Source organism: Pararge aegeria, chromosome 7 (genome assembly GCF_905163445.1).
Source record: "Pararge aegeria chromosome 7, ilParAegt1.1, whole genome shotgun sequence".
Lineage (NCBI taxonomy): Eukaryota > Metazoa > Arthropoda > Insecta > Lepidoptera > Nymphalidae > Pararge > Pararge aegeria.
The window spans coordinates 14,466,988-14,494,648 of NC_053186.1; the positions used below are offsets into that span (position 1 = coordinate 14,466,988).

Consider the following 27,661-nt stretch of genomic DNA (forward strand, 5'->3'; position numbering starts at 1 on the left):
AATAGCAATATACATATAAACACCCAGACACTGAAAAACATTCATGCTCATCACACAACATTTTCCAGTAGTGGGAATCGAACCCACGGCCCTGGACTCAGAAAGCAGGGTCGCTGCAAACTGCGCCAATCGGCCGTCTATTACGCGGCAATGGGGCAGAAGATCGATGTTTTTTTTTCAAAGAAGTAATAAAGATGTTATATTCCATATTTTTGTCTCAGTATATAAAATCCACGCTTGCAAGAAGATATTACAGGTTATTTAAGGTATTATAAGGTACACAATACTACTAATGTCGAAAGTCTGTATATTAGTGTGTATATTTGTAACTCCTTCACGCCAATACTACGGAACCAATTTGACTGAAATGGATATAGATTATACCCTGCATTAAAGCATAGGCTACTCTTTACCCCGGAAATATTCATAGTTCTCGCTCGATTTTTGGTAAGCTGAATTAAATATCGGTGAATCATAACTTTAGCCACCTATAGTTTCCCATAACAAACTTCCAAAAAAATTGATTTATACCACGTGCGTCCCGCGGTGTTGCCCACAGTGAATAAGTCTATACAAGTGATTGCAATAAAAAAAAACAAAATTGTCCCAGAAAACCCGTGATATTGGTAACCCTAACTAAGACCCGTTGTGCATTAAATTGTCCTTATTGTTATGCACTTAAGGACGTCTGGGTGATAAAGAAATTGTTTAAATTATAAAAAAAAGAAACAAGGTAACCAAAAATACCAAATCACCCGATTTGGATAAAGGAAAAGTACGCGCCCCTATAAAATGATGTAGGTTGTTTCTTAGCTTTTTGTGCCCATATACTTCCTCAGTTAGTAAGAGTATTGACCCACCACGCTGCTCCATTGCGGTTTGGCGCGCTTTAAGAACAACTACCACACGTCAGTGATTACAACCGGGAACGACTGGTTGTAATCGTAATCGTTGCAATCGTAGAGTGCTCTCGGTTGCACGGGGGTTGACAGTTGACACCGCAAATTTTCTAACTCCAGGCTTGTAATGATATTTTTTAACAGGCAAAAGACAATACTTAACAACTTTAACCGGCTTTCGAACCCAGGCCCCGGCCCCAGGAAACAAACAAAACTTATGACGTCACAATAAATATAACAGTCCAAAAAGGACAAAGCGACGCGCGAGCGAATGGCGGGCGCCAAAGCGTCGCGTCACCGATTTGCGGCCTTCTTATTGTCCTCACACGTCTCACGCTTTAACGCAGCGTTACAGATGGGCAGCAACAGTTACAAAGAGTGCGGTGATGTTCTAAATTCAAACTGCTCGACAATCCCACATTTTTAATCTATATCATCATTGTCAAAACATTACCGGCCAACTAAAGGTAAAGTACCTTTGCTCCGTCAGTATAAGAAGGGTTTTGGCTGTAGTCCACAACATTTGGTAAACTTCACTCGTCTTTGAGAACATTATGGAGAATTCTTAGATGTTTTACGTCACCGTAAAAGCAAGTGATATTTTATTGCTCTAAAAGAAGTAAACCGCCGAATACAACTCTGGTGGCCAGCGTTATGGATCTGAAACGTGGTCGCTTACTATTGGCCTCATAAGAAAGCTCAGAGTCACTCAGCAGGCGATGGAAAGAGCTATGTTGAGCTCTTCGTGATAAAATGAGAAATAAGGACACGTAGAAGAACTAGAGTTACCGGCATAGCTCAGCGAGCCGCAATGCTGAAGTCTAAAACTAAAACATAGCTCAGAGAACCGATTGACGTTGGTGTTCCAAGGTGCTGGAATGGTCGCCCCGCATATATAAACTCATCGTTGGTCGGCCCCGAACGAGGTGGACAGACGACATCAAACGAGCCGCAGGGAGCCGCTGGAAACAAGGTGGATTTTGGAACTCCCTACAAAAGATCTATGTCCAGCATTGGATTTTAATCGGTTTTAGTGATGATGATAATGATGATTTCGTTTAAAGTTTAAACGCCCATCGATTTTACTACGTAGGTTCCTCCGTGGTATTTATAAGCGGATGGGAAGCTTTGCGGTGGACCAGCTAATATGTTTCAACGTGTAAATCGCAGCTATGAGGAAGCCGCGGTTTGTGAGGTGAGGTTTAAGTATCCTATAGCGTTCAAAACATTGGCTCGTATAACATAATATTATACTAACCACCTTGAATTTTAAGATACACGAAACTAAAATGCTGTCCTAGAGGCGGTGATTGCGGTGGAAATGTAGATCAAAAATTATTTTTATTTATGTATGTCGTTTTTTTTTAATTTTTTTGTGTTGTTCTTTTTTTATATTATGTATTTTAATTAGTGTAATTGGCTTGGACCGTTCTTATCTAATAATAAATAAATAAATTATATTAAATCATATTAGGGGCCACATTTAAGGGCCATCCGTCGCAGCGATCTATTGCAAGCGGACGTGGAACGATAAGTTAATGCGAAAAAAATGCCTCAGTTATTTCTGAAGATAGCATATTTATATTATTTTGTATTAGTCGGGCTTTGTGAAAAAAAAACTAGTACATCTTATTTGCTGGCTTTCTTATTCGTACCGCCAAGCAGCAGCTGAGTTCCGGTCTGAATTGCGTGCTTAAAACCTACGTCTCAGATTGGTGGATACTGCCCGGAATTTTGTAGAAAGAGTTCCTTGCGCGACCTACGAAATGTTGCTCTGTTTCTGCTTAGTTGGTGTTGCTTAACGTTGTGTTATTTGTCGCTGACACCAATAACTCGAGCATGTAGCCTTAGGTTATTATGACAAAGATTACTACTTAGTACAAATAAAGAGTATAAAGAGTTTATACGACTTACTCGAGTATAGGTACTTGCAGGACAAAAACGCCAAAAATTGCATGCAATTTCCGAAATCCTAGAATATGGACATTTGACAGGCGCAATCTTCATAATAGCAACGGATCACCCCGTATATGGAGACCTTTAAAAATATAATTCAGACACACGATCATACGCACACACAATGTGTAGGTATAAATGCAATTTAAAATCATTAATCAGGTAATCATTCTGGCGCTACGGTGCCACTACCAGACACACACACACACACACACAAACAGTCACGTGAAACTTATATCACCCTCTCTTTTTTTTGCATCGGGCGTTAATAAAATCTATTAAGGCATATTAAAGTTATATGATAGAACAACAAAGAAACTCACATGTACCTACATACATCTTAATATATATAAATCTCCTGTCACGATGTTTGTCCGCGATGGACTCCTAAACTACTTAACCGATTTTAAATTAAATTGGCACACCGTGAGCAGCCTGGTCCAACTTAAGAGATAGGATAGCTTAGATATTTAATTATAGTCGCAATTTTATTTTATTGCAAGTTATTTGTCTATAATTAATTGACAGTCACATGTTATATATATACTACTATACTCATTCAAGGCTTAGCGATACTGAATACTTTAAAAACAATATCAAACGCTGACGAAGTCGCGGGCAACAGCTAGTGATCTATAAAAACATAATGATATTTTGCGTTTCTAAAATGTAGATAAGTTGCTTGCATAAAAAAAAGCAATAGGTACAACATAAACACTAAAAAATTCGCTTTCTAAAACAAAAAGTTTACGTAGCTTACCGCGTAATCAATCAAACTATTATGGTGGAACTATTATACTTACTTTCACATTTTTTACCAATAAAAAACTACATTGTTTCAAATGGTAATAGATCTATTGCCATGATTTATTACACTAGGGTGTCTATCTTCTATAACTTTGAAGGCTTTGTCCTGAAGTACAGAGAACCCACAGCCCAAACAGCTAAACGTTTTATATTAACAGATGGTTATTCTTTAAGCGTGCCCGGCAGTGAAGGCAGATCAGAATACAGTTGTCACCACACCTCCCCTTTCCGCGGTTGTCGTACGAGGCGACTAAAAGACAATATAATGGAGACTGAGTAGCAGCATTCTCTGTGCTACGACTATTATCTATTGCGATCACCACGACGTCTGATCAGCCTGGTGATGATAAGCAAACCCTCCTTTTGGGAGAGTCCGCTGCTGGATTAGTCCAGCTTGGACTTTAATAAGCTATTAATGATAATGATAAGACACCGTCGAAATCATTGGACACAATTATGACATATTAAACAATCTATAACTTTTTGCTAAAGTTAGATATACAAGACGGAATAATATACTCGTATGCGTACTACCTAAATTTTGACTTCATAGAATCTTAAGGATTCCACGATACCAAAATTCATGGCGACTATACTGTGCGGTTACATAAATAAATATAAAATATCATTTTAGTACTTCGTTCGTTTTCTCTGCAATCAACTAGACATAAATCCTAATGTTACGAAGCACGTGAAATAGCCATAACCTAAATAGTAATAAAGTTATCGCAGACTGCCTCATGCTTCGATCATTAGATATTTAACTTGATATCGATGGGTTAAATTATTCAACGTGCAGCGCCCAGTTATGTCACCCTATTAATGTTTCTAGCCCACTGATTGGCACAGGCTTCATCTTTCATACTTATCAGGTGGGGAATTAGAAATTTCACCCACCACGCTGCAACAGTGCCGGTTGGCGGGCTTTAACAACTACGACACGATAATGCTCACAAGAGCTCTACGGCGCGGAGGACAACGCCATTTTACCTACTCCAGGCGATACCACGATTTTCTAAACGAGATAGAAACCCAACAGCAACTTTACAATTTTTGGCCGACCCAGGAATCCAACCCGGAACCTATAGTCGATTATGCTAACTACTAAACCACTTGTTTCAACTTTGTTATATATATATATATATATACTCTTGTATTGACACATTAATTATATATTAATATATATATATATATATATACTAGCTGTTGCCCGCGACTTCGTCTGCGTTTGATATTGTTTTTAAAGTATTCAGTATCGCTAAGCCTTAAATGAGTATAGTTGTATATACATATAACATGTGACTGTCAATTAATTATAGACAAATAATTTGCAATAAAATAAAATTGCGACTATAATTAAAGATCTAAGCTATCCTATCTCTTAAGTTGGACCAGACTGCTCACGGTGTGTCAATTTAATTTGAAATCGGTTAAGTTGTTTAGGAGTCCATCGCGGACAAACATCGTGACAGGAGATTTATATATATTAAGATATATATATAATTAATATGTGTGGTGTATAGTAAAATATAATTATCATTGATTTGAGTTAAATTGAGATTATTTCGACGTGTTTATCTAAGAAAGAAGAATATAATGATGGAGCTGACGCAGACGGACGCAGTGGTGAGCGGAGCTGTCTAGTTCGATCCCCGACTTGTAATTTGGGGATTTATAATTTCAAATAGGTTTGGTAGGTCTTGTCGGGCTTCAGCCGTAGCTATGGCCATCCGTCTGACAAAAACGTGCTGCCAAGAGATCTGGAGTGATAACACGATAACGCTTAAAAACCATTTAAGAGTCTAGGTGTAATGTTATAACTGTCATACCTTTAACGAGTTAACTTCACTTGCAATCGAAGAGTCCTTTTTGAGTATGGAAATACTTGAGCATCGGAGGAAAATGGATCTTATTAGTATTGTACTAAAGCTCAAATTAGCCTAAATTCTTTATATGGAGAGAGGGGCGTCTTGGCAAAAATTACGCAATATTTTTTGAATTTTTTATGAATCTAGTTGCAATTAATTGCTGGTGTGTCTCATGAATAAATTATTAAATAAATAAAAATCTTGAACAACGATAATGATCTATATATACACCTATAATTGCTTATTGTAATGGCACTAGACAGAATTTGTAATTCTAACACATAATTGATTTTTTTATGAACGTAGTTGCAATTAATTGCTGGTGTGTCTTATGAATAAATAAATTATGAAAGAAATAAAAATCTTACGACATCTCACCAGAGGGGAGGGAGGGACAGAAATTTTAAAAAAAAACCTCACGTAATTTATGGTAAGTTAAGATGAAGGCAAGTTAAGTACGGCGTAAGGCGATTACGTTTATTTTATAGCCTTATAGCTAATACTTAGCGGTAAATATGATAGCTACGAGATTGATTGCCAATAAAAACGGTAATTGGCTCTTACAATAGAACTAAATGGCAATTTTGTAAGGTTTAAGATGTAAGGGCCGGACATTGACCCATATTTGTAGGACGGACGGACAGAAGTTTTGTTTGTAAGTATGTAAACTTTCATTCAATGTTTATATTATGTGTTAACGTATTCAAAGTATCCACAGAAAAGCAATTCACATGTAGATACGTGAATTACGTTGCGAAAAGAAACAAAATTTACGGTGAAATTTGTGAAATCGTAAACCATGACATGTCACTTGTATTTTTTTTATGGTCCAAACAGATGGGCCACTTGATGGTACATAAATAAATAAATAAATATACTACGACAATACACACATCGCTATCTAGTCCCAAACTAAACGTAGCTTGTGACTATATTATTATATATAACTGATGAATATTTTTTATGAATAATATACATAAATGCTTATAATGTATAGATAAACACCAAGACATTGTAAAACGGTCATGTTCATCAAACAAATACTGTCCTGCTGTGGAAATCGAACCCACGGCCTTGGACTCAGAAAGCAGGCCCACTGCGCCAATCGGCCGTATGGAAAGCCATCGCCTATAAATAGAGTAACACTTATCTGGCGTATAAGAAATGCTGCTTAGAAGATTGAATAGAGATTGTCAAAGTGAAAGTCAAAGTCAAAAATATCTTTATTCAAGTAGGCACTTTTGATGCGTACATAAGAATTACACGGTAGTTAGTGAGATGATGGCGATAACCACATTCGTAAACTAAAGCTAAAGCTACGAGACTTCCAAACGTGTCCTGGTCTAAATAGAAGCCCACAACAAACTTAGCCGGGTGTTTTTTTTTGTTATCACCATCTCACAATGTTATTTAAAATTATTAAAAGAGCAACCTAGTTAGTGCAATAATTCACAACCAAGCTTTTTTATCGATTACGTAGTCCTTTATTCATTATATACGTTTAATACAAACTTTGAACTTAGACAAGGATTAACTTGTGAATAGTAAAATAGAATAAAATAAGAAATTCGCAGCAAAAATAAACAATTTCGACGTGTTGCGGGTGAGTTTCTGAGATTAGGGCTTTTAAACAAACCAAAAAACAAAGTTTTCAACTTCTTTACTAGAGTAGGTATAGATTTGCAATGTGTGATATCTCTTGACAAATCACAGGACAAATTGATTTCGCTAATACGAATTTGACCACTTAAAACGGTTTCTATGATCAAAAATACACTGAACGTGTCTAAAATGTAATGTAATGGAAAGTTTAATTAAACCTCTTTTCAATTAAAATACTCAATAGTTTGGTCACCCAATCAAAAAAAAAATGTTACAACTAGGGCTAGCACGGGCGGGGGATAAAAATTATATCCCCTGACAAGGGATATAATTAACGTTACCCACCTGCTAAATCACTGGAACATGGAATAGGAGAAGTTTACCCCGTTTATCAATACACATATATTATTTGGATATTATTTCCACTTGTGCGCCATTGCTCTGAGAGTTAAAGCTGTGGGAGAAGATAAATTTATATCCTTTCCCCGCGGATGTAATTGTCTCCTGCCCATGCTAGCCGTGCAGTTGGTTTAATTATATCCCGTCAGGAGACATAATCGGTGGATACAATTTTTGTCACCTGCCTGTGGGGCTGGGCTAGCCCTGCAGATGGCCCATCTTGCCAATCACTACTTAAAAAAAAGGAAAATAATGTTTCAAAATTGTCTACTAACAGCTCCCTGGCTATTTGCTCGCCGCAAACATTGACATTTTAATATAGCTAACTAAGTTCATAACTGAGGCTGGATTTTCCGAAATTTTCAGCGTTTCCACTGTTTCCCCTGTAAATATCGCTACACCGAACTGCCGCACTGCAAACAGAAAGCAGTCGAAATCCTCGCGACGAAATAATCCACCAATATTTGCACAAATCGCCGTAACATTTCATTTTTAGGCGAGTATTTTTGATTTCGGTTTGAAAATGTGTTTGGTTTATCTATTCGTGCAGTCTTTATTTCGAAGTTGAGCTAGGTACATACTTATCGATTTAAAACAGTTTTTATACTTTTTTTTATATTTAACTGGAACGCGTCCACATGACACAGTTCTCCTTTTCTAAGTCGATTAAGAAGAGAAGATACTAAAGTTTTGAAGACCTGCCTAATGCACTAGTGAGCACTTTTCGTCGTCTCAGTGGCGTGCACTTTATACGGACATATACATTTCCCGGACAAAGTCAGTCACCCACCTAGTCCTATAGAGATAAACCGCAAAGTATTCAAAAAATAAAAAATCCCGAATTTAATAAAGCAAAGCGCAATTCTAAGGTGAGAATTTTCCATTTTCCAGTTTACTTTTGTCGTTCAAGTAAATACGGCTAAAGCGAAATGTAAACAGAAAACAAGCAGAAAACAGACGAAAATCCCAACAGATATAATTGTAGGTACTTAGTACCACAGTTTGATAATCGTACAGTTCGGTAATGGTCTTGCATCGTTTTGACTTCGTTGCCAATCTTAGTGGTTTTAAAAGATGGAAATTTCAGACAATGTTATTTGGAGTAGTACAATATTTGATAACTCAAAAAATATTTATAGTTTTGGAAATATACCTATGACAAAATTGTACATCGTGTTAATGAAGTTTCTACCTTTTTGGTGTACACGGTCCGATCACTTTTGGTAAGTTGAATGAAGATACTTATATACTTCTATAGCCGCATATCCTGAGTAATATAAGCAAAATTAACTTTCATCTTATTTTCAAAATATCTGCATTGAATAAAACATACATACATACATAATGCAGAGAGACCGATAGTGCAGTGGTATTTGTTGAAGTCAAAGTGTTCGGGGTATATTATTACTACCACTTACCCGCAAAAGGGACATCGCACACGTACTCCTCCACGCAGTTGTCAGTGTTGCCACTGCGGTCGGTGGCGCCACTGGCGACAGACACTGCAGACGGCGCGCGCAGCAAACAAACCTCAGTCTCCGTTTGGCTGTCGCGCACCATGGATCTCCGCTTGTACTCCTGTTGATTAAAAACTCTTCTTACTCTTTGTTTCATCTATAGATGCTTAAGGAAACCCACCTACATTAATACAAATATTATACTTAATTCGAGGCATACATTTATCAAAGTCATTTTTCGCATGAATTTAGTTGAAAAACCGGAAACATTTTTCCGGTTCTTCAAACTAATTTTTAACATTATCTCTGTAAAAATTGCATGATTCTCAAACGAGAAAACATAAATTATTTAGTTAGTGACTTATTTTTTTGCCTTAAGACGTTGAATGTGTAACTTAAACTTGTGTGTAATGCATTATGCTATTCATAATTTAAAAAATAATTATGCATCTTGTGCACCCACCTTATAGTTTGAGACGCGCCGCAGCGGCTGAGACCTTATCACTGTTGCGATTACCCAAATTAGCAAAAGATAGATATTTAATAATGAACAGCTTTCTAACAACTGACATAGTGTTTTTAACTTATGTATTAAAACCGGCAATGTATTTGCTATCATAGATCGGACAGATTGAAGTGCGATCAAAAAGTCATCATACTGAATGGTCAACGGACATTCGATAAATAATTTACATCACAGTATCATATGCATTTAATGGGCAGATTTCAATAACTACCTACAACCCGATCCCTTCACTCTAGCGGAGTTTTGCGTCATCTAGCTGTTATGGCAAATCATTCTCCACGGTTATGGAATATAAATTGGCGGCCTCATTCCGTGAGTGATAATACTTCTCTGGATGTCTTCAAGAGAAGATGGCATTATGAACGTGTACAATAAAGAATAAAAAAATTTAAGTACAGTACTTAGGTACATTAATAAAATACCTACTTTTTACTTCTATCTATTGTCATCAAAATTAAATTATAAGTTCTCGACTTGACCACGACTATGTGACCCCCCCCTGGCGCCAAAGCTGGATCCGCCCTTGAGTGCATCTTACGTAGTGTTTATGTTCTCTTTGCAGTTTTCATCCAACTGCAACTCGTATAGGTCATATCGGCTTGTTGTTATTAACCGACTTGCAAAAAAGGCGGACGTTCTTAATTTTTTTTTGGGATAAAGTAATTAAAAGATCGTTGATTTACCTTTAGGTACCTTATACATATAATTACCGAGTACTTACCACTGTTTTGTATCATTCTTTATATACTATACATTCTTCCTACTGCTGGCCACATGTCTGATCTTAGAGCATAAACCCACCGAGCCGCTCCATAACGGGTTGGCGGTCTTTAACGATAATTATCACGTGTTAGTGATAATTATCTTTGAGGCACTATAATAGAACATGTATTTTATGAACTTGAAGATGAGATCCTGTTGTATCACTTCACATTTGCGCGTGGGAAATATATCTTGAAGTTTATTTTAAGCGGCAGGTCATAGCGACGTATTCCACCCTTTTTTGGGGGAACTAAAGAAGTATTAAATGCCTAAATATTATTATTGTTATTATCCTTATAAGATAAATAAATATAAAACAGCTAAGCACTTTTGCTATTAAAGTTGAATAGGCTTTCATAATTTTCGCACGAATTAATAAATAATGAAACAAGTAGAAGAACCAGAGTTAGTTTACAAGCGTCAGATAAGTTTTGTGAAACTATTGGAAAAGGCCAGGCCAGAGCACGGACGGTAACCAGCACACTGGAAAACGCAACAGGTGTTGGGAAATCGCGCATTAGTGGAAAAGATAACATCAAACGAATCAAAGTGTTATTACTCTAACCAGGTTGCTTGTTAAAAATTTTCAAATGATAATGTGACATGGTGATAACAAAAAGAATACCTGGCTAAGTTTTTTGTGGGCTTTCCTAGACCAGGGCGCGTTTGAAACCCTCGTAACTTTAGTTTTAAGTTTACGAATGCAGTTATCGCCATCACTAATCACTACTATGAACACATTTTGTATGTAATCAACTAATCAAAGGTGCCATCTATGTGCCTCTATGAATAATGAAATATTTGACTTTGACTTTATGCGAGATTACATTTACTGTGGAAGTCTGGAAGCCCACCTGTCAGAATAACGAGTTTTGGCATGGATTATTTTTATGCAAAAATTTTTAGGGTTCCGACTAAGAGGGTCTGCCCATAATCACCACGCTTGGCAGACGAGTCTGTGATCCCAGTAGATGTTAGTAGTAAAACAGAGGACGCTGCTACCCTCTCTCTGTTATATTCCAATTATTAACTGGAGCAATTCTAATTTGGCACCATATAAAACGTACGCTGTAAAATTAGGCATAGGTCGGCAACCAAGTCCAATGGCTTTCGTATATACGTTGTATAGCTGGTATTTAGTTATACAATATGTTTTCTCTATGTACGATCAGTAATTAAACATTCAAAATCGGAGGGGCCACGGGCCCTTAGTGAAACATAAATTTCTCTATAGTTGGGTTTCCAATTTTGAAATTTTATTTTATACTTTATTTTTTGGCAAGAACAAAATCTTATATCTTTAAACGAGCAATTCTTGTATATTATATAATTATAATCTCGGAATCGGCTCCAATGTTTTCATTAAATTTAGTATATAGGTTTCGGGGGCGATAAATCGATCTAGCTAGAATTTTAGGAAAGATTTTTAATAAGATTTTTAGGAAATGTCATTTTATTTGTTTTCCGGAAATAACCGATTTGGTGCAACGAAGTTGCACGGGTCTGCTAGTGTACAATTAATTTATATATAACTAGCGGGCCCCAGCACCATCTGTCGGGCTGATTTGTGAATCTAAACCATCCAGGGTGCCACCCAAACGCATACCTAAAAAAACATTCAAATCGGTCCAGCCGTTTAAGAGGAGTTTAGTGACATACACACGTACACAAGAAATATATATATATAAGATTTATCAAAATAAGTCATTGAGTTTTAGAAACAACCCGCTATTTTAGCGTCCGGGTGGCGTGCTCACTTTAATGTACTTAGTTTTTAAACATACGATAATGTATCTAAATATATATTTAATCTATTTGGAAATCATATACCCGCCATTCTGAACGATAGGTACCTTCGAAAAAAAACTCACGGGGGTAAGAATTTAGTATTTTGCGCTTAATTTTATATTTTCTACAAACTCGTACAAATTCATAAAAGCGTATACAGAGATCCTGATTTCCAGATCCTATTACATATAGCGTAACGGTACAGAACCAGCTGAAGACAGGAATCCCACGATTGAGCCTGTTTTGTACTTATTATCATCATTATCAACCCATTCCCAGCCCACTACAGGGCACGGGTCTCCTCCTAGAATGAGAAGGGTATATAGCGCAGTCAAACACGCTGGCCCAGTAAGGATCAGTGGACTTAACCCAACCTTGAGAACATTATGAAGAGCTCTCAGGTCTGGTCTGGTCAGGTTTCCTAGCGATGTTTTCCTCTAGCCTTAAAGCAAGCACATTTAATTGCTTAAAACGCACATAGCTTCGGAAAAAATAAAAAGGTGCGTGCCAAGATTAGCAGTCGGGCCCCCCGAAAATGAAGCTGAAGTCCTACCAACTATCACCGTTTTTTTAAATATAGTACTTGTACATCGTTACAAATTTCATTAGCGGACGTCTTGTTTATCAGTATCAGTCGTCGTCTACCAGTAAACAAGATGTCCGCTAAAACATTCAAAATTACAATTGCTATGAAATTTTATTCAGGTGCTACATTAAAATGTTCTGGCGCGCAGCGCGCGGTTGAATTAATAAAGCGCGATAAATAGACCGAATAGGAATATCATAAAAAAGAGCTTAGTAATTACTTAATTGTTTTCATTACATTTGATTTTTCTCGAACGTTAATTGTTTTTACAAAAAAAAAAGCTGTCGAGTAATATATAAAAAAGGGATAAAAAAACAAGTTAATGTAAACTTTACAGGAAAATTAAGTCTCTAACTAGCATAGTTTTTTAGATCAGCAATAACCCTCTACAATCAAAGTAAATTTTATTCACTAAGTGATCTGTTAATTCCGTTTATTTTTAGTTTTGTTATTCATATTGAAAATGGCATCCAAACTCTTTTATATGGGATAAAAACAAATTCAGAATTTAAAAGAAGAAGTCGGTCAGACGAGCGACTTCAGCAATAATCGTAACATTATAATTCTATAATTTTTAATCTAAATCAATAAATAATGTATTTATGTATACATAAAAATGAATAATAAATAAATATAAAAAAGACAATTCTAGCAAAAATAAGGTTCAACATAAGAAAAACAACAAACAAAAAGTACAATAGACATTTATTGTAATAATCTTAGTAAAAATAAAAATAGTACAAGTAAAAGCCTTAAAATAAAAAATGCTAAATTAATAAGAACTAATAATTATTATTTATCTTTCATCTTATATATTTTCAACAACGGTAAATAAATTCCAAATCCTATCAGACAAAATATTAACACTCCAATTGGTAAACAGCACAATGGTAGGAGCAAAACAGACGCTAGACAAAACCGTCGTGAGTAAACTAGACAAGACAGTCTTATTATTGTCTAGTGAATGCATTCTCCGGTTTGGTAAGCTAATGAAATAAATCTCTAATAGTTGATACTGTCATGTTGGTAATATAATCTACACCTAAAAATGTAACTGTGTATTATTTGTACCATTATTTTATATATTGGATAGAAGCAGGCGTTACTTTGCGGAATTCCATGATATATTATGACAATTAAGCTAAATTTGATCTCCTCCGCGAAAAGCGCGAAAAGCAGGATAATATGTACGGTTAATTGTTAACAATTATTAATTGTAAAGTTAACATCTCCTGAGAATGCTCTGGTTTTCGAGCGAAACGTGTATAAAGATTAAAAAAATATAAATTCCAACATAGAGATTCTCCTGCTTTTCGCAATTTAAGCTTAATTTTCATAATGTGTTTCATAGCTTAATTTTCGCATTTTATATCGTTGTTGCACGAAGCATTATTATCAACACAGAAGAAAAATCAGTAATTTTTAATAAATATAGCTAAAATGTATTATGAATTAACCAAAATATCGTTTTAATTTGTCCGAAAAAATGTTTCAGATCGATAAAATAACAAAAAACTTTGTTGGCGGAAATAAAGGCTGGTACTCGTTAAGATAAAAATATTTTTCCACAGTTACTGTTGCGTATTTTAGTTTCTGAAACTGAAAATCTTACCTTAGAGGCTCATTTGTAAATAAATTATTTGAATAAATAACTCATTAAAATAAGAAAAATAAGAAAATAACGTTCGTAAAACATACAAATGATTGTTCCTGAGATACAGAAATAATGTAATATTACTCATTCTTAGTAAGAAATAATGATTGATCTGACTGTAAATTTATTAAACCACATTACTGACCAAGAAGCCGTCAAAGGTATAACTACTATTCTAAACTTAGAATTAAATAGTTGCTTCTCATCGCAAGCAATTCCTATAAGATAGGACTTTCTTAGAAGCATTGGATAAAGTCGTACATTTTGGCGAATAATTGAGCACATATTTGAAATTCTTAGTTTATTTGGCCACTTTTTTTTTAAATCTTAGCTCTAATGTTAGGCCCCTGTAATACCTATTAACAACTTCATTTTAACTGTTTATTCTTCTTCCAAGGCATCTGTGGTTAGGTTACTGGTCAGAAATCAGTTATGACAAGGATGGTGAAAAACGATCTTAACAAGAAAAAACATAAAGTAAAGTAAAAAATGCAGTAGCAAATGTTTTAAAAGGAATATATACGATTTCATTTCAAGCAAGCAATTGAATATAAAATTATAACTTATATGATAATGTTCCAGCAACTCATATGCTAACAACTTCTTTTAGATAATTTATTCTAGCACCTTATACAAACTTACTGTCTAATACTAATAAAATGATCTATATACAAAAGCAAAGAAGGTAGGTAAAATATTTCATCTAACATAGCACCATACGGTAAGACTAATGGAAAATCACAATCACCTGAAGTGGTATTTTTAAGTCTTATACCTCTCCCACACTAATGTTTGATTCCGGCAGGAATGGAGACCGATACTTCGTTACTATCATAACAAACTCATTGTAATTCCTAAAGAACTAATATGGTATCAACGTAGTTTTTTAAACTTAAGAAACAACAAGCTTTCTTTTTATAATTCGAAAAGAAAGTGTATTTTCGTTAAATACTTTAGACTTGCAGTAAACTCCTAAAACAATAGTTTAATACTTAGTTTTTGATTTATGGATTGTGAAATTAACAATTCAGCCCAATTGGGTTCAGCTTAAACCTGATTTTACAATCGATAAATAACCTGAGAAACTAATATAACAGATTTCCTGCATAGCAAATATTAAAAGTAAACTTTATTTATCAGTAAAAGATTATTCGATTAAAATTGGCTTTTATTTCGAATATGGGATGCCATCTGAAGTTAAAGATCACAAGGATAAATCTAATAACAGTAGGTTTTTAAGAAAGCATTACGAAAATATGTATATAATAAAAACTAAATTACTTTAGCTATAGATTACATCATACAGATTTTTCTCTTTCTGAAGTTGTACAGGTAAAGCTTGGTGTTCCTTATATTCTTCTCTACTTACTTTAAATTGCTTTTGTCTTTGACTTCCACAAAGTCAAAGGCAAAGCAATTTTATATGTCAGATAAGCTTCATCTTTCAAATAACATAAATGTGTCACTATGGCCAATTTTTTTTTTATCTAACATTTATACATAGTTAACATTTAACGCTAACCTAGAGTGAGTTACTACGCAAAAGTCTAGAAATTCAAGATTTATTTTATAGCTTTTCGAGAGTTCTGACCAAATCTCGGAATTTTGCAGCTTTGTGGGAAAGGCCTTATTATTAAACAATCAACTATTAACAACATCGCCTTGCGATTTCTTTCTAATTCTAATCTCTTCTACGACCTCCATTATTAGCTGAAATTAATATAGAAAAACAAATAAATTTAAATGGCGTAAAAAAAAACAGAAATAGGTTATAATCTAGCGTGCACATGCATGGCTTACATTAATTCAATAGTGACACAGGCCACTACCATTTCGAAACTTAAAAATATAACAAAAAAAATATACTGCCCGAAGGCAGTATATTTTTTAATAAAGTAGTCTCTGTAACTATAAATTATATGCAAATTATATCATCGCTTTATGGATGGATATTAGTTCCCATGCATGAAAAATTGCGGTAGAATTAGTAATCTTAAAAGACCTGCGAAATTGTGACCTTGAATTTTAGCAAAGAAAGATACACTGTAAGACTAAACCTCTATTTAATACCTGAGATGCCACCCTAAAATAAGTGAGCTTACTCTCTTTGCCATCAGTGCAGACAAAGGTAACAGTGGTAGATTTAAGACCTTTATACACCGTAGCGACTAGCAGCTAAAATTAAACATTGAATCGTAAGCTTTCTGAACGTATGAAGTAAATCTCACTTTTTTATTTTCGTGCCAGTATACTACGAGTAGACGACAGGTTGACCACACAGATGACGACAGAGTTCAAAAAACATCAAATCACACGACTAACGAATATATACGATTTCATTTCAAGCAAGCAATTGAATATAAAATTATAACTTATATGATAATGTTCCAGCAACTCATATGCTAACAACTTCTTTTAGATAATTTATTCTAGCACCTTATACAAACTTACTGTCTAATACTAATAAAATGATCTATATACAAAAGCAAAGAAGGTAGGTAAAATATTTCATCTAACATAGCACCATACGGTAAGACTAATGGAAAATCACAATCACCTGAAGTGGTATTTTTAAGTCTTATACCTCTCCCACACTAATGTTTGATTCCGGCAGGAATGGAGACCGATACTTCGTTACTATCATAACAAACTCATTGTAATTCCTAAAGAACTAATATGGTATCAACGTAGTTTTTTAAACTTAAGAAACAACAAGCTTTCTTTTTATAATTCGAAAAGAAAGTGTATTTTCGTTAAATACTTTAGACTTGCAGTAAACTCCTAAAACAATAGTTTAATACTTAGTTTTTGATTTATGGATTGTGAAATTAACAATTCAGCCCAATTGGGTTCAGCTTAAACCTGATTTTACAATCGATAAATAACCTGAGAAACTAATATAACAGATTTCCTGCATAGCAAATATTAAAAGTAAACTTTATTTATCAGTAAAAGATTATTCGATTAAAATTGGCTTTTATTTCGAATATGGGATGCCATCTGAAGTTAAAGATCACAAGGATAAATCTAATAACAGTAGGTTTTTAAGAAAGCATTACGAAAATATGTATATAATAAAAACTAAATTACTTTAGCTATAGATTACATCATACAGATTTTTCTCTTTCTGAAGTTGTACAGGTAAAGCTTGGTGTTCCTTATATTCTTCTCTACTTACTTTAAATTGCTTTTGTCTTTGACTTCCACAAAGTCAAAGGCAAAGCAATTTTATATGTCAGATAAGCTTCATCTTTCAAATAACATAAATGTGTCACTATGGCCAATTTTTTTTTTATCTAACATTTATACATAGTTAACATTTAACGCTAACCTAGAGTGAGTTACTACGCAAAAGTCTAGAAATTCAAGATTTATTTTATAGCTTTTCGAGAGTTCTGACCAAATCTCGGAATTTTGCAGCTTTGTGGGAAAGGCCTTATTATTAAACAATCAACTATTAACAACATCGCCTTGCGATTTCTTTCTAATTCTAATCTCTTCTACGACCTCCATTATTAGCTGAAATTAATATAGAAAAACAAATAAATTTAAATGGCGTAAAAAAAAACAGAAATAGGTTATAATCTAGCGTGCACATGCATGGCTTACATTAATTCAATAGTGACACAGGCCACTACCATTTCGAAACTTAAAAATATAACAAAAAAAATATACTGCCCGAAGGCAGTATATTTTTTAATAAAGTAGTCTCTGTAACTATAAATTATATGCAAATTATATCATCGCTTTATGGATGGATATTAGTTCCCATGCATGAAAAATTGCGGTAGAATTAGTAATCTTAAAAGACCTGCGAAATTGTGACCTTGAATTTTAGCAAAGAAAGATACACTGTAAGACTAAACCTCTATTTAATACCTGAGATGCCACCCTAAAATAAGTGAGCTTACTCTCTTTGCCATCAGTGCAGACAAAGGTAACAGTGGTAGATTTAAGACCTTTATACACCGTAGCGACTAGCAGCTAAAATTAAACATTGAATCGTAAGCTTTCTGAACGTATGAAGTAAATCTCACTTTTTTATTTTCGTGCCAGTATACTACGAGTAGACGACAGGTTGACCACACAGATGACGACAGAGTTCAAAAAACATCAAATCACACGACTAACGCTCACATTTCAATGCCTTAATTTGAGTCTAGTTGTGTTAAGTCTATATGATATGAGATATTAAAATATTGACAAAGTTCTTCGGTTATACTATAAAGTAGTTAAAATGTGATTTGCAAATGCGTGCGTAAATTGTATAATCGTTTTCGAGTATGCAAACACTATAACGTCAATTTATTTTAATTTTACAAATTGTTTTAATTTTAATTTTACAAACATTCCAATAGGCAGATTGGCTCTAGAAATGTATATGAAGTTAAACTATAGAAAAAGTTAAATAAAGTGTATTTTACTCTGACGTTGCAGTTTTTACACACCCGAGAACGATTTTGAGAGTGGTAATCTAAGGATGTAGATCAGAATTTCGCACATCTATTTTAGAAAATGCTATAACAACAGACAAACAAAAATTGATAATAGCGTGCCATTACAAAATCTTCAATCAGGACTAACCTGACTCAACGGCCTGATTCTTTCGTGTATGCTGTTTTCCGCTTGCTTCGCAGAAGGAGGCGGATGATCTGGTGTTGGGGGCTGTTCGTAGTGCGTTGGCGACAAAGGAATGTCTACCCTGGACCCTGAAGAGTACCGCTCACATTCGCTTGGACTATTCATCGACTGATCGTCTAGCAAACTTTCCATGGAAGACCTCTCTTGGTTCGAGTACTTTCTGACTCTCTTGTCGGCCATTCTGGCTTCGAAATTCTCGTGTTGGGGACCGAATGTGTTCCTTCTCAACTTTCTACGAGGATTCTGTTCTTTTATGACGACATTTTCGTACATAGCCGTGATGGCTACGGGTTGAGTGCGGTTCTTCAAACTCGGTCGAGGGTTTGGCACTGGTATAGCTCTGGGCGAATTGTGATTCTCTTCGTATTCTGAATAAGAGAGTTTACTATCGACGTATTGGTCCACGGAGCGGCCGTGTTTAAGGTAATGCTTAGAATCCTGTAACAAAGGGATTACTCTGTATTTTCCTATTTTATTAATGCTGTTCAGCGTACCTCCACTTACATCTACGAGTAAAACGCTCTACTCGGCAGTCCCCGGTATATGCTTGCTCTAACGCCGTGTATATAAGGAAGATAACGAATTAAAGAACTCTTTGTTAAAATCTCCCAACTATGTTAGGGTGTTGTATGAATTATCTTATGCCCTTTATGCATTTTATCCATATCATGACGATACGGAAATTAAAACTTTATTAACAATCGTCACAATTCTAAAAATAGTGATATCCTTATACTATAAAGCAGTATATTTAGACCTATCAATTCAGTTAAGTTCAGTGATATTGCCAGAATTAGCACCAATCACGTGAACTGTTTTTAGCAAAGTTGAGGAAAACTTCCACAGTCGAGATTTCAAACGGGACACGATCAACATTGTAGTACCGAAACCGTTATAAAACATGATCTATTTTTAATCCTTTTCGTAACATTTTGTGGATCAAAGTCGAATTTCTGGGAAATAGGAGGACAAGAGGAAAAACAGAAATATTTCCTTAACTCACTGATATTACCAGAACTATCACAAGGAAAATAGAAAATAAATGAATTATATATGACTAAAGTTTTGAATTACGCGCATTATGTCACATAATTTTTACCCTGTGTTGTGTTTGACTTTCTTATTTTTCCGTCATTTCGTTAAATGAATGAGTGAATTATCTATCCACTGTCTTATTATTTTAATTTGTTTAATAACTACTTCCTATTATAATTACTAGTAATAAATATCACAAATAGATTTGTGGTATGATTTCGGGCTAATACCTACCTGTATTTCGTCCAGGTCATCCTGACTCCGAGCATGAGCTCTCAGCTCATAACTGTAGCCGGAGGATGGAGAATTGACGTGGGTTGGGGACACTGACAGATTTCTCCTGGGAGGCTTCTTGGGAGGGGTGGGCTGCGGAAAAATAGGCATTTGAGGGCTATACGTCTAAAAGTAGAACTAAGCAGAACATTATAAACATATGGATCTAACTACAAATGTATACTAGAACATTTAGAGATTTTATCGTAATTAAATAAGCGTTGCATTTCCTCTATGGTGCCTAAACTTTATAGATTTCTTCCAGTTTGAGTAAAGTATTGCAAAACCTTATATTGTACCTGTTCAGTTACCCTAATGCTAACGATTTAGCATTTTTAAAGGTTTTACGTTTAAAAGCGAAATAATTTTAATAGGCTGCTGCATCACATTATGTTCATATTTAATACAGCGGCGTTTTAAACTAGGTACCTACTACGTAGTGGACAAAACTAAATATTTAATCCTATTTTTTTTTATTTACGTATACACTTTATTTTTTTTGTGGTGTACAAAACACCACAAAAAAAATAAAAAAATTAACAGTACAAGAGGTAAATTAAAACGTAGGATACTAACTAAAGTTTTCCTACTATACTTCTATGGTTATCAAATCATCGCTTCTTCTACCTGCCTATCTATCTGCTAATATTTATGAAGATTATATTTTATAAAAAGGTTTCGATTCAGTTAAATATAAGCACATAGGTGAATACGGATATTAAACGATAGGACGAAATTCGCCAACACACTAGTACCTACATTGTAACTAAGACTCTTTACAATATTTACTCAAAGTCCAAATCATACATAGTTATTCGGAGTCCTTTACAGTAAAAGCTGCAACGCTGTGGAATGCATTACCTGATGATATTCGACGCTCTAAATCCATTGCGATTTTTAAAATTCGTGTAAGGAGCCACTATTTGTCACTATAAACATGTTAATATTATAAGTATATGTATGTGTATTTATGCATAAATATTAATATATATTATATTTATATAAATATTTATATATATTATTACATTTATAAATTTATTTAATTATTTATGTTTATTTTTTTTTAATATAGAATTGCGATTTCCCGTTTCTCATTGTCTTATTCCATTAGTTAAGGTAGCCTGGAAGAGATAACTTTTAGTGATTTTAGGTCGCCTTTTGCATATAATGTATGTTAACGTAAGTGTTCCTGTGTGTGTTTCTTCTATTATGCAATAAAGTGGTTTTAATGAAATAAATAAATTGAACGGTTTTCAAAAAAATATAGCATGAACGCAAAATTTAACTAAACTGTGTGTCTATTTACAGCATGCCTCGGTATCGCCACAGAGTCGATATAAGGCCTAAAATCGGCATTGTTAAATAGAGTCGTTTTAAAAATAATGAAATAAGAACTCGTGTTATATTAGTAAAACGATGAGCAGAATAAATTAATAAGTTGTAGTAGTTGATAATTTTAAATTTGAATGAAACGGTTTGTTTATTTTTAACAGGCTTCGGTGTTGCCACAGAGCCGATAAAAGGCCTGTAATTTAATAAAATTAAATAAATAGGAAACCATCTTTATACTATTTTATACGAGTACAACTAAGAGGCCACCCGCAGGACAATTTTATGGGTAAGTGGGTAATTTTAAAATTGAATGAAACGGTGCGTCTATTTTCAGCAGACCTCAATGTCGCCGAGTCGAGATAAGTGCTCGCAATTGCGTAATTGTGGATTTGAACGATTGCGAAGAACAATTTATGAGTATTGTGGTCTAAAAAAAAGAATAATACTTATTTATACTACACCTTTTTTTTTGTTCAAAAACGAGATTTAAATTACCATTGATACTGTCATAATAATATTCAATTTTCCTTCCATTCCTTTTATCACAATTTTAATATCTACCTGCTAAGTACAAGCCTCCTGATTCGCGTTCACTTCATACATTCTAAGCCTGCAAGGTAAAACACCCTTTGTACGCCACTGTCCGCACTACTAGGGCTAACAGGCCCGATTGCCATAAGGCCGCCTTTTGTATCCAACTTTAAGTGTCCTCTTGCTGTGTCCATTTTTTTTCCTTTTCTGGTGTATAAATAAAAATAAATAAATAACATGCAAGACGGGATAACTATGTCTACCATTTCCCGCCCTATTTCTAAGAGTTTAGACGAGTTAATGGTATGTAGACATAATTATACCGGTGCGTTCATACTAACCCTGCGGAAAGAGTATGGATTTCACACGACACCGAAAACCGTAAAACCGATTACATTCATAATAAGCTCTCTAAGTTTCAGGATAATCCGCACACAAATCCGCTCTCCTTCTAAACTTGGACCTAATAGATATCCCAAGCGGTCCAAGTAATTTAATATCGAGTCGCGGATGAAGTCTAAATTGGTAGCAGCCGGTCATTGAATGGACAATTTTCTACATAATAGCTTGTTAGACATTATACCCCGCACATAGAATTTCTCTTAACTCATTCTGATGAGAGACAGAAGCATAGACAACTGACAAGTGTTGACCCGCCTACAGTGTCCCTAATAAAACCATATTACAAATTAAGTTTGTGAATATGATCTTAACTTGACTAGAGAAACTACCCGATCCGGCCATAACAGCCATCAAAAGGACAACCAAAATTATTTAGTAAGAATGTTACGAGAAATCAATTTCCTATTATAGAAATTTGAAAAATCAACAACTTATATAACGATACGAGTATGTACTGTGTATTAGTTGAACTGGTAGCTGTCATTGTCAAACTGTCCACGAAATTAATGAATGACAATGGACGAGGGAATGACATAAGAACAATGAATGAGGAATAACAATCTGATTTGGCAAAAATCGAGTTACAGTCTGTGTGGGTACACGCGCTATTCAAGAATAGATTGACAACATGGGAATGAATAGTAGAGCAATGGTGGGTCCATTACTTATTCTTAGGGAAAATTTCCACAACTTAACGCAAGAAACATTAGTTAAAGTCAAAGTCAAATATTTCTTTGTTCAAAGAGTGAGTGATCTTGGGCTTGGTCTTTTTCGGAATTTAAATCTAAATACGAGTATATCCGGTAACATAATTAAACATCCACACACAGTGATACTGACTATGTAACTAATGTTATCGTTATCCCAAGGTTTACATTATTAGATCGCCATCTATAAATATTGTAAGTATTCTGAGTAAATTCTCATACAATATTACCATTATTTTTCAATTGCTTCCTAATTTTCTTTTTTCCTAAACCAACGTAGTATTGTGATATTTATGCGGCGATAACTTTTTGGTTAGCAGTATTTACAGCGTTATTTACGCATTGGCTAAAATCACGAGATCCTCACACCACCCACAATGTAGCTTGTAAATAAGTTGGTAGCTCAGTTTTAGAAATGGCACGATTTTTATGTGATCATAATTTTAACCTTTTCATCAATCATTATAGTTTAATAATAAACATACGAGGTAAAAGGTCTAGACAAGAACGTACTTGAGTTTTATTTGAATGGTTTCAGAGCTTATATTTAAAAACACTCGTTCTTAGTCCGATATTACCTTTAACATTTTATATACTTAACTGAATTTTGCATGGGAGACTTTGTGACAGTCTGACGGAAATAAAGCAAATTGTTAAATCAAAATTACAATAAGTAATTATATCAACGAGAAAATATCTATATATAGTAATGATGGCCGGCTGGCGCAGTGGGCAGCGACCCTGCTTTCTGAGTCCAAGGCCGTGGGTTCGATTCCCACAACTGGAAAATGTTTGTGTGATGAGCAATAAGTGTTTTTCAGTGTCTGGGTGTTTATATGTATTTTCTAAGTATTTATGTATATATAATTCATAAAAATATTCATCAGTCATCTTAGTACCCATAACACAAGCTACGCTTACTTTGGGGCTAGGTGGCGATGTGTGTATTGTCGTAGTATATTTATTTTATTTTTATTTTATCTCTCTCAGAGCTACACTGACCTACATACTAACGATAAACACAAAATTACAATCTAGTAACATTATCCAGCACATCTGGCCAGTAATGTCGATGAAGCAATTCTGAACCAGAATCATTCCGCATTATGATAATTTGTTATGTTGTTAAAATCACACTGCTATAAATTCTTACATTTTCCCTACATTTGACGCAAGTCTTCGTATCCTGATATATAATAATTATGACCATATCCTTATATCTATCTATATATATATATATATATATATATATATATATATATATATATATACATATAAAAGAGAAAGTGTGTGGGTATGTTCCGTATAGGCTCCGAAACAGCTGGACCGATTTCAATGAAACTTTCAGGGAATCTCCGGATTGACCTGGCGAGTAATTCGGAGTTTGGTGACGATCGGAGCACTCCTAGTTTTGAACTGTCGAACTGTCAGAAACAGCTTTTATTTACTATGATGATATTCTATTGTTGGGAGTACGTGGGTGTAGATAATGATCTTTACCCGGTCGAGAAGAGAATAGAAGAGAATGAATACGAAGAGAAATACATGATTTAATATATTATGAGACTTAAATTAAAAATTTAATGATGTAAGTTTTTTGTTTAAATAAAATAAAGTAAAATCTAGCCGGGCGAAGCGGGCTGGGTACGCTAGTATATTTATATATTAGGGCATTAAACGATTTTTTTATCCAATGCAGAAACTACAGTGTTCAAACGATAAAACAAAATAGCAAACTCTTTTAGCAAAAATAGGTAGATCATATTATACAACGTGTAAATGAAAACCGAAATAAAAATTCACAGGCTTTAGAGGTACGTTATTTCCTAATCTAATTGTTTTTAAACTAACTACTGCCATCGTTTTTACTGAAAGAAATCAGGATACAGCCCTAACATCACATGCAAACTTAAAATCATGTTACTCCTGTCACTTTAGGTATTAGGTACAATTGCGTAGGGTAAGTACTATGCGCGTGTTAGGAAATAGGGAATTACAGCACTTTATCTATGATAAACCCGATGATTATATTAAATATATCAACAAATCATAGTTTGTATACTCATTGATGATGTATTGAAAATAGAATAATGGACTTTATTAGACTGTCAAATAAAAGTATAGGATCTATGGCGGGAGACGCGAGTTTGACAAGTTAGATTGGCGGCAAAGAAAAAGTTAGGACGGATTTAAAGTAATGAATTGAGAAAAGGAGATTAAGTAAAGTATTGTGGATAGAACGTTACAAATTGGGAATAGATGATTTATAATGGAAACGATATACTTAAGGAAATATTGTTGTGGCAAAACAAGAGTCGTATATACTGGTGATGGTGTTGAGATAAGTTGTTAAAAGTTGTTGGTACTTACTATGGTTGTACTTGATGTTGCATCAGATAAGTATATCTCATCCTTTGGTTTATTTAGGTATCATATATGGAGCCCTAGCATAACTTTATACCGACAGTTTATGTAGCAGAGGTTGCTCTATACAAACAACTTGTTCCAAAAGTCCTGATGTTATAAGTGATAATAGTAGTTATGTTCGACCTGTCTTATATGTCTTGTATCAAAGGGCCTAGCGTTATTACATATGACAATGTTGTAATTGTGTTTATAAGTTGTTTTAATTGATTGAATAAAAGAGCAACGGTAGAGTTTCTTGCCAGTGGTCTTCTCTGCCGAAGACAGCATTCCGAACTGGTAGTAGAGTCATTCGAAGGTAACAAGTAATATGAATTATAGAGAAGCCTAATATACAGTATTAGAGTCAGTCTAGTTTTTTATTTCACTCCTTGGGAAGTCAGGTTTATAGAGTACCAACCCACAACACTGCTCTAAAGCAGGTTGGTGGGCTTTAATGATGTCTTTTATAAAATGAATACTTTAATATGAGAAACTAGGTATTTAGCTTCAATAATACTGTTAATTAATGAAAGATCTAAGTGCCATCCTGAACATTGTTGGTATTGAAGTGAATATCTGAATACCTTGGCCTCCATTCTTTATATTTTTTAGCACGCGCGTCTGTCTATTACCTTGAATAGGGTGGCATAACTAAATATTTAAAATGTTTTAAATTCGTTTGTTTGGAAAAATAAAAGTTCTTTAGATTTAATATAGGTGATTCCTTATGAAATATACTTTTGCATCCTTCAAAATTATTTCTTAATTCGGTTACATGTTGTATACAGGTGAGCTTACTTTTTCAAAACCTATTTCAGGGTAATTAATTCTAATCCTATCCTATAAATGCGAAAGTGTGTTTGTCTGTTTGTCCTTCCTGCACGTCCTAACTAAGCAACCAATCGACTGGCTTCACGGTTCCCAGCGAATTTGTAGAAAAACGGTAAAGAACGAATAAAGAAGAACGCGGGCAAAAGATAGTTATTTTTGATATATAACAGTATTTCTTGCAGTCCCCATTCCAGCTAGTTTCGTGTAGAAATCGATTAGGTTTATGAGTACCATACTCCCTAACAGGTAAGCCCGCTACCATCTTAGAGTGCATCCTCACATACCACCAAATTTTTTTTTTATTATACCACTTGTAGTGGAATAATAAAAAAAAAATACAAAAATCCAGAATTTTAACCGACGATCTCGGAAATGTAATCATTGTAGGGACAGTGGTTTACCGCCATCGCTTGGTGTATTATTCTAAAATGGCAGTTTTTACAACACACCTTGACATCCTGATTTAAGGTAATTATGCTAAAGTCAAAAGAATAGATAATAATAAATTAGATGTTAGTAAGCCCCCCTAATGTATAGTTTTCGCACTAGCGAACACACCTTAAAACCGTGGCTGGCAGTTCGCCAAATATACCAGTACATGTTATCCTATTTGCGTAGATTTAAAATGTTTAGTTAACAAAGAGCAACAATTTCCGAAGAAATGGCGAGAAATCATAAAACGTACCTTTATTTAAACCTTCTGGTTATGATTACTGGGGGTAAGATAATAATACAAGGTAACCTCAATTTGGTTTAGTATAGGACTAATATATCGGATAATATTTCAAAGTTTAAAATTGATTCTATAGTTTCATAAGCACTTTAAGAAATAGGCCTGGCACTATAAAGATTTTTTAGGTAGGAATATAAGTTCGAAAGCACGCATCGTTATAATAGGTAATATACTTTTCTAATGTTTATACCTACTTAAGTGAGATTTATTGTTAACTTCGACCAGAACTTCACCAAATCTATATCTATGGGAATATGACCACCCTGAGGTCACACCCCATAAAAAAAGCATGTTTAATGGTCAAACCAAAAAAAATATGCGTGATTATCGAAGAAATATATCTGCTTTGGCACAATTTGAGAACCTCCACTTTATACAGAGGAAGGTAGGTACAAAAGCAGTACCTATGTAATTTACTCTCGTAATATTTTGCGCGATATAAAAGGCGGTGAACCTTTTAGCTCAC

The 27,661-nt window shown here is 34.5% G+C and overlaps 1 protein-coding gene across 1 annotated transcript in view; it reads right to left on the reverse strand.

Moving 5' to 3' along the window:
• LOC120624931 overlaps positions 1-27,661 on the reverse strand; it is a 151,964-nt gene that overhangs the window by 82,790 nt on the left and 41,513 nt on the right. Inside the window, exons 9-11 of the mRNA XM_039891756.1 lie at positions 20,215-20,346; positions 18,889-19,383; positions 8,950-9,109 (exon numbers count right to left, since the gene is read on the reverse strand). Of these exons, the coding sequence (XP_039747690.1) occupies positions 8,950-9,109; positions 18,889-19,383; positions 20,215-20,346 (787 nt within the window). The remainder of the gene's footprint in view (positions 1-8,949; positions 9,110-18,888; positions 19,384-20,214; positions 20,347-27,661) is intronic.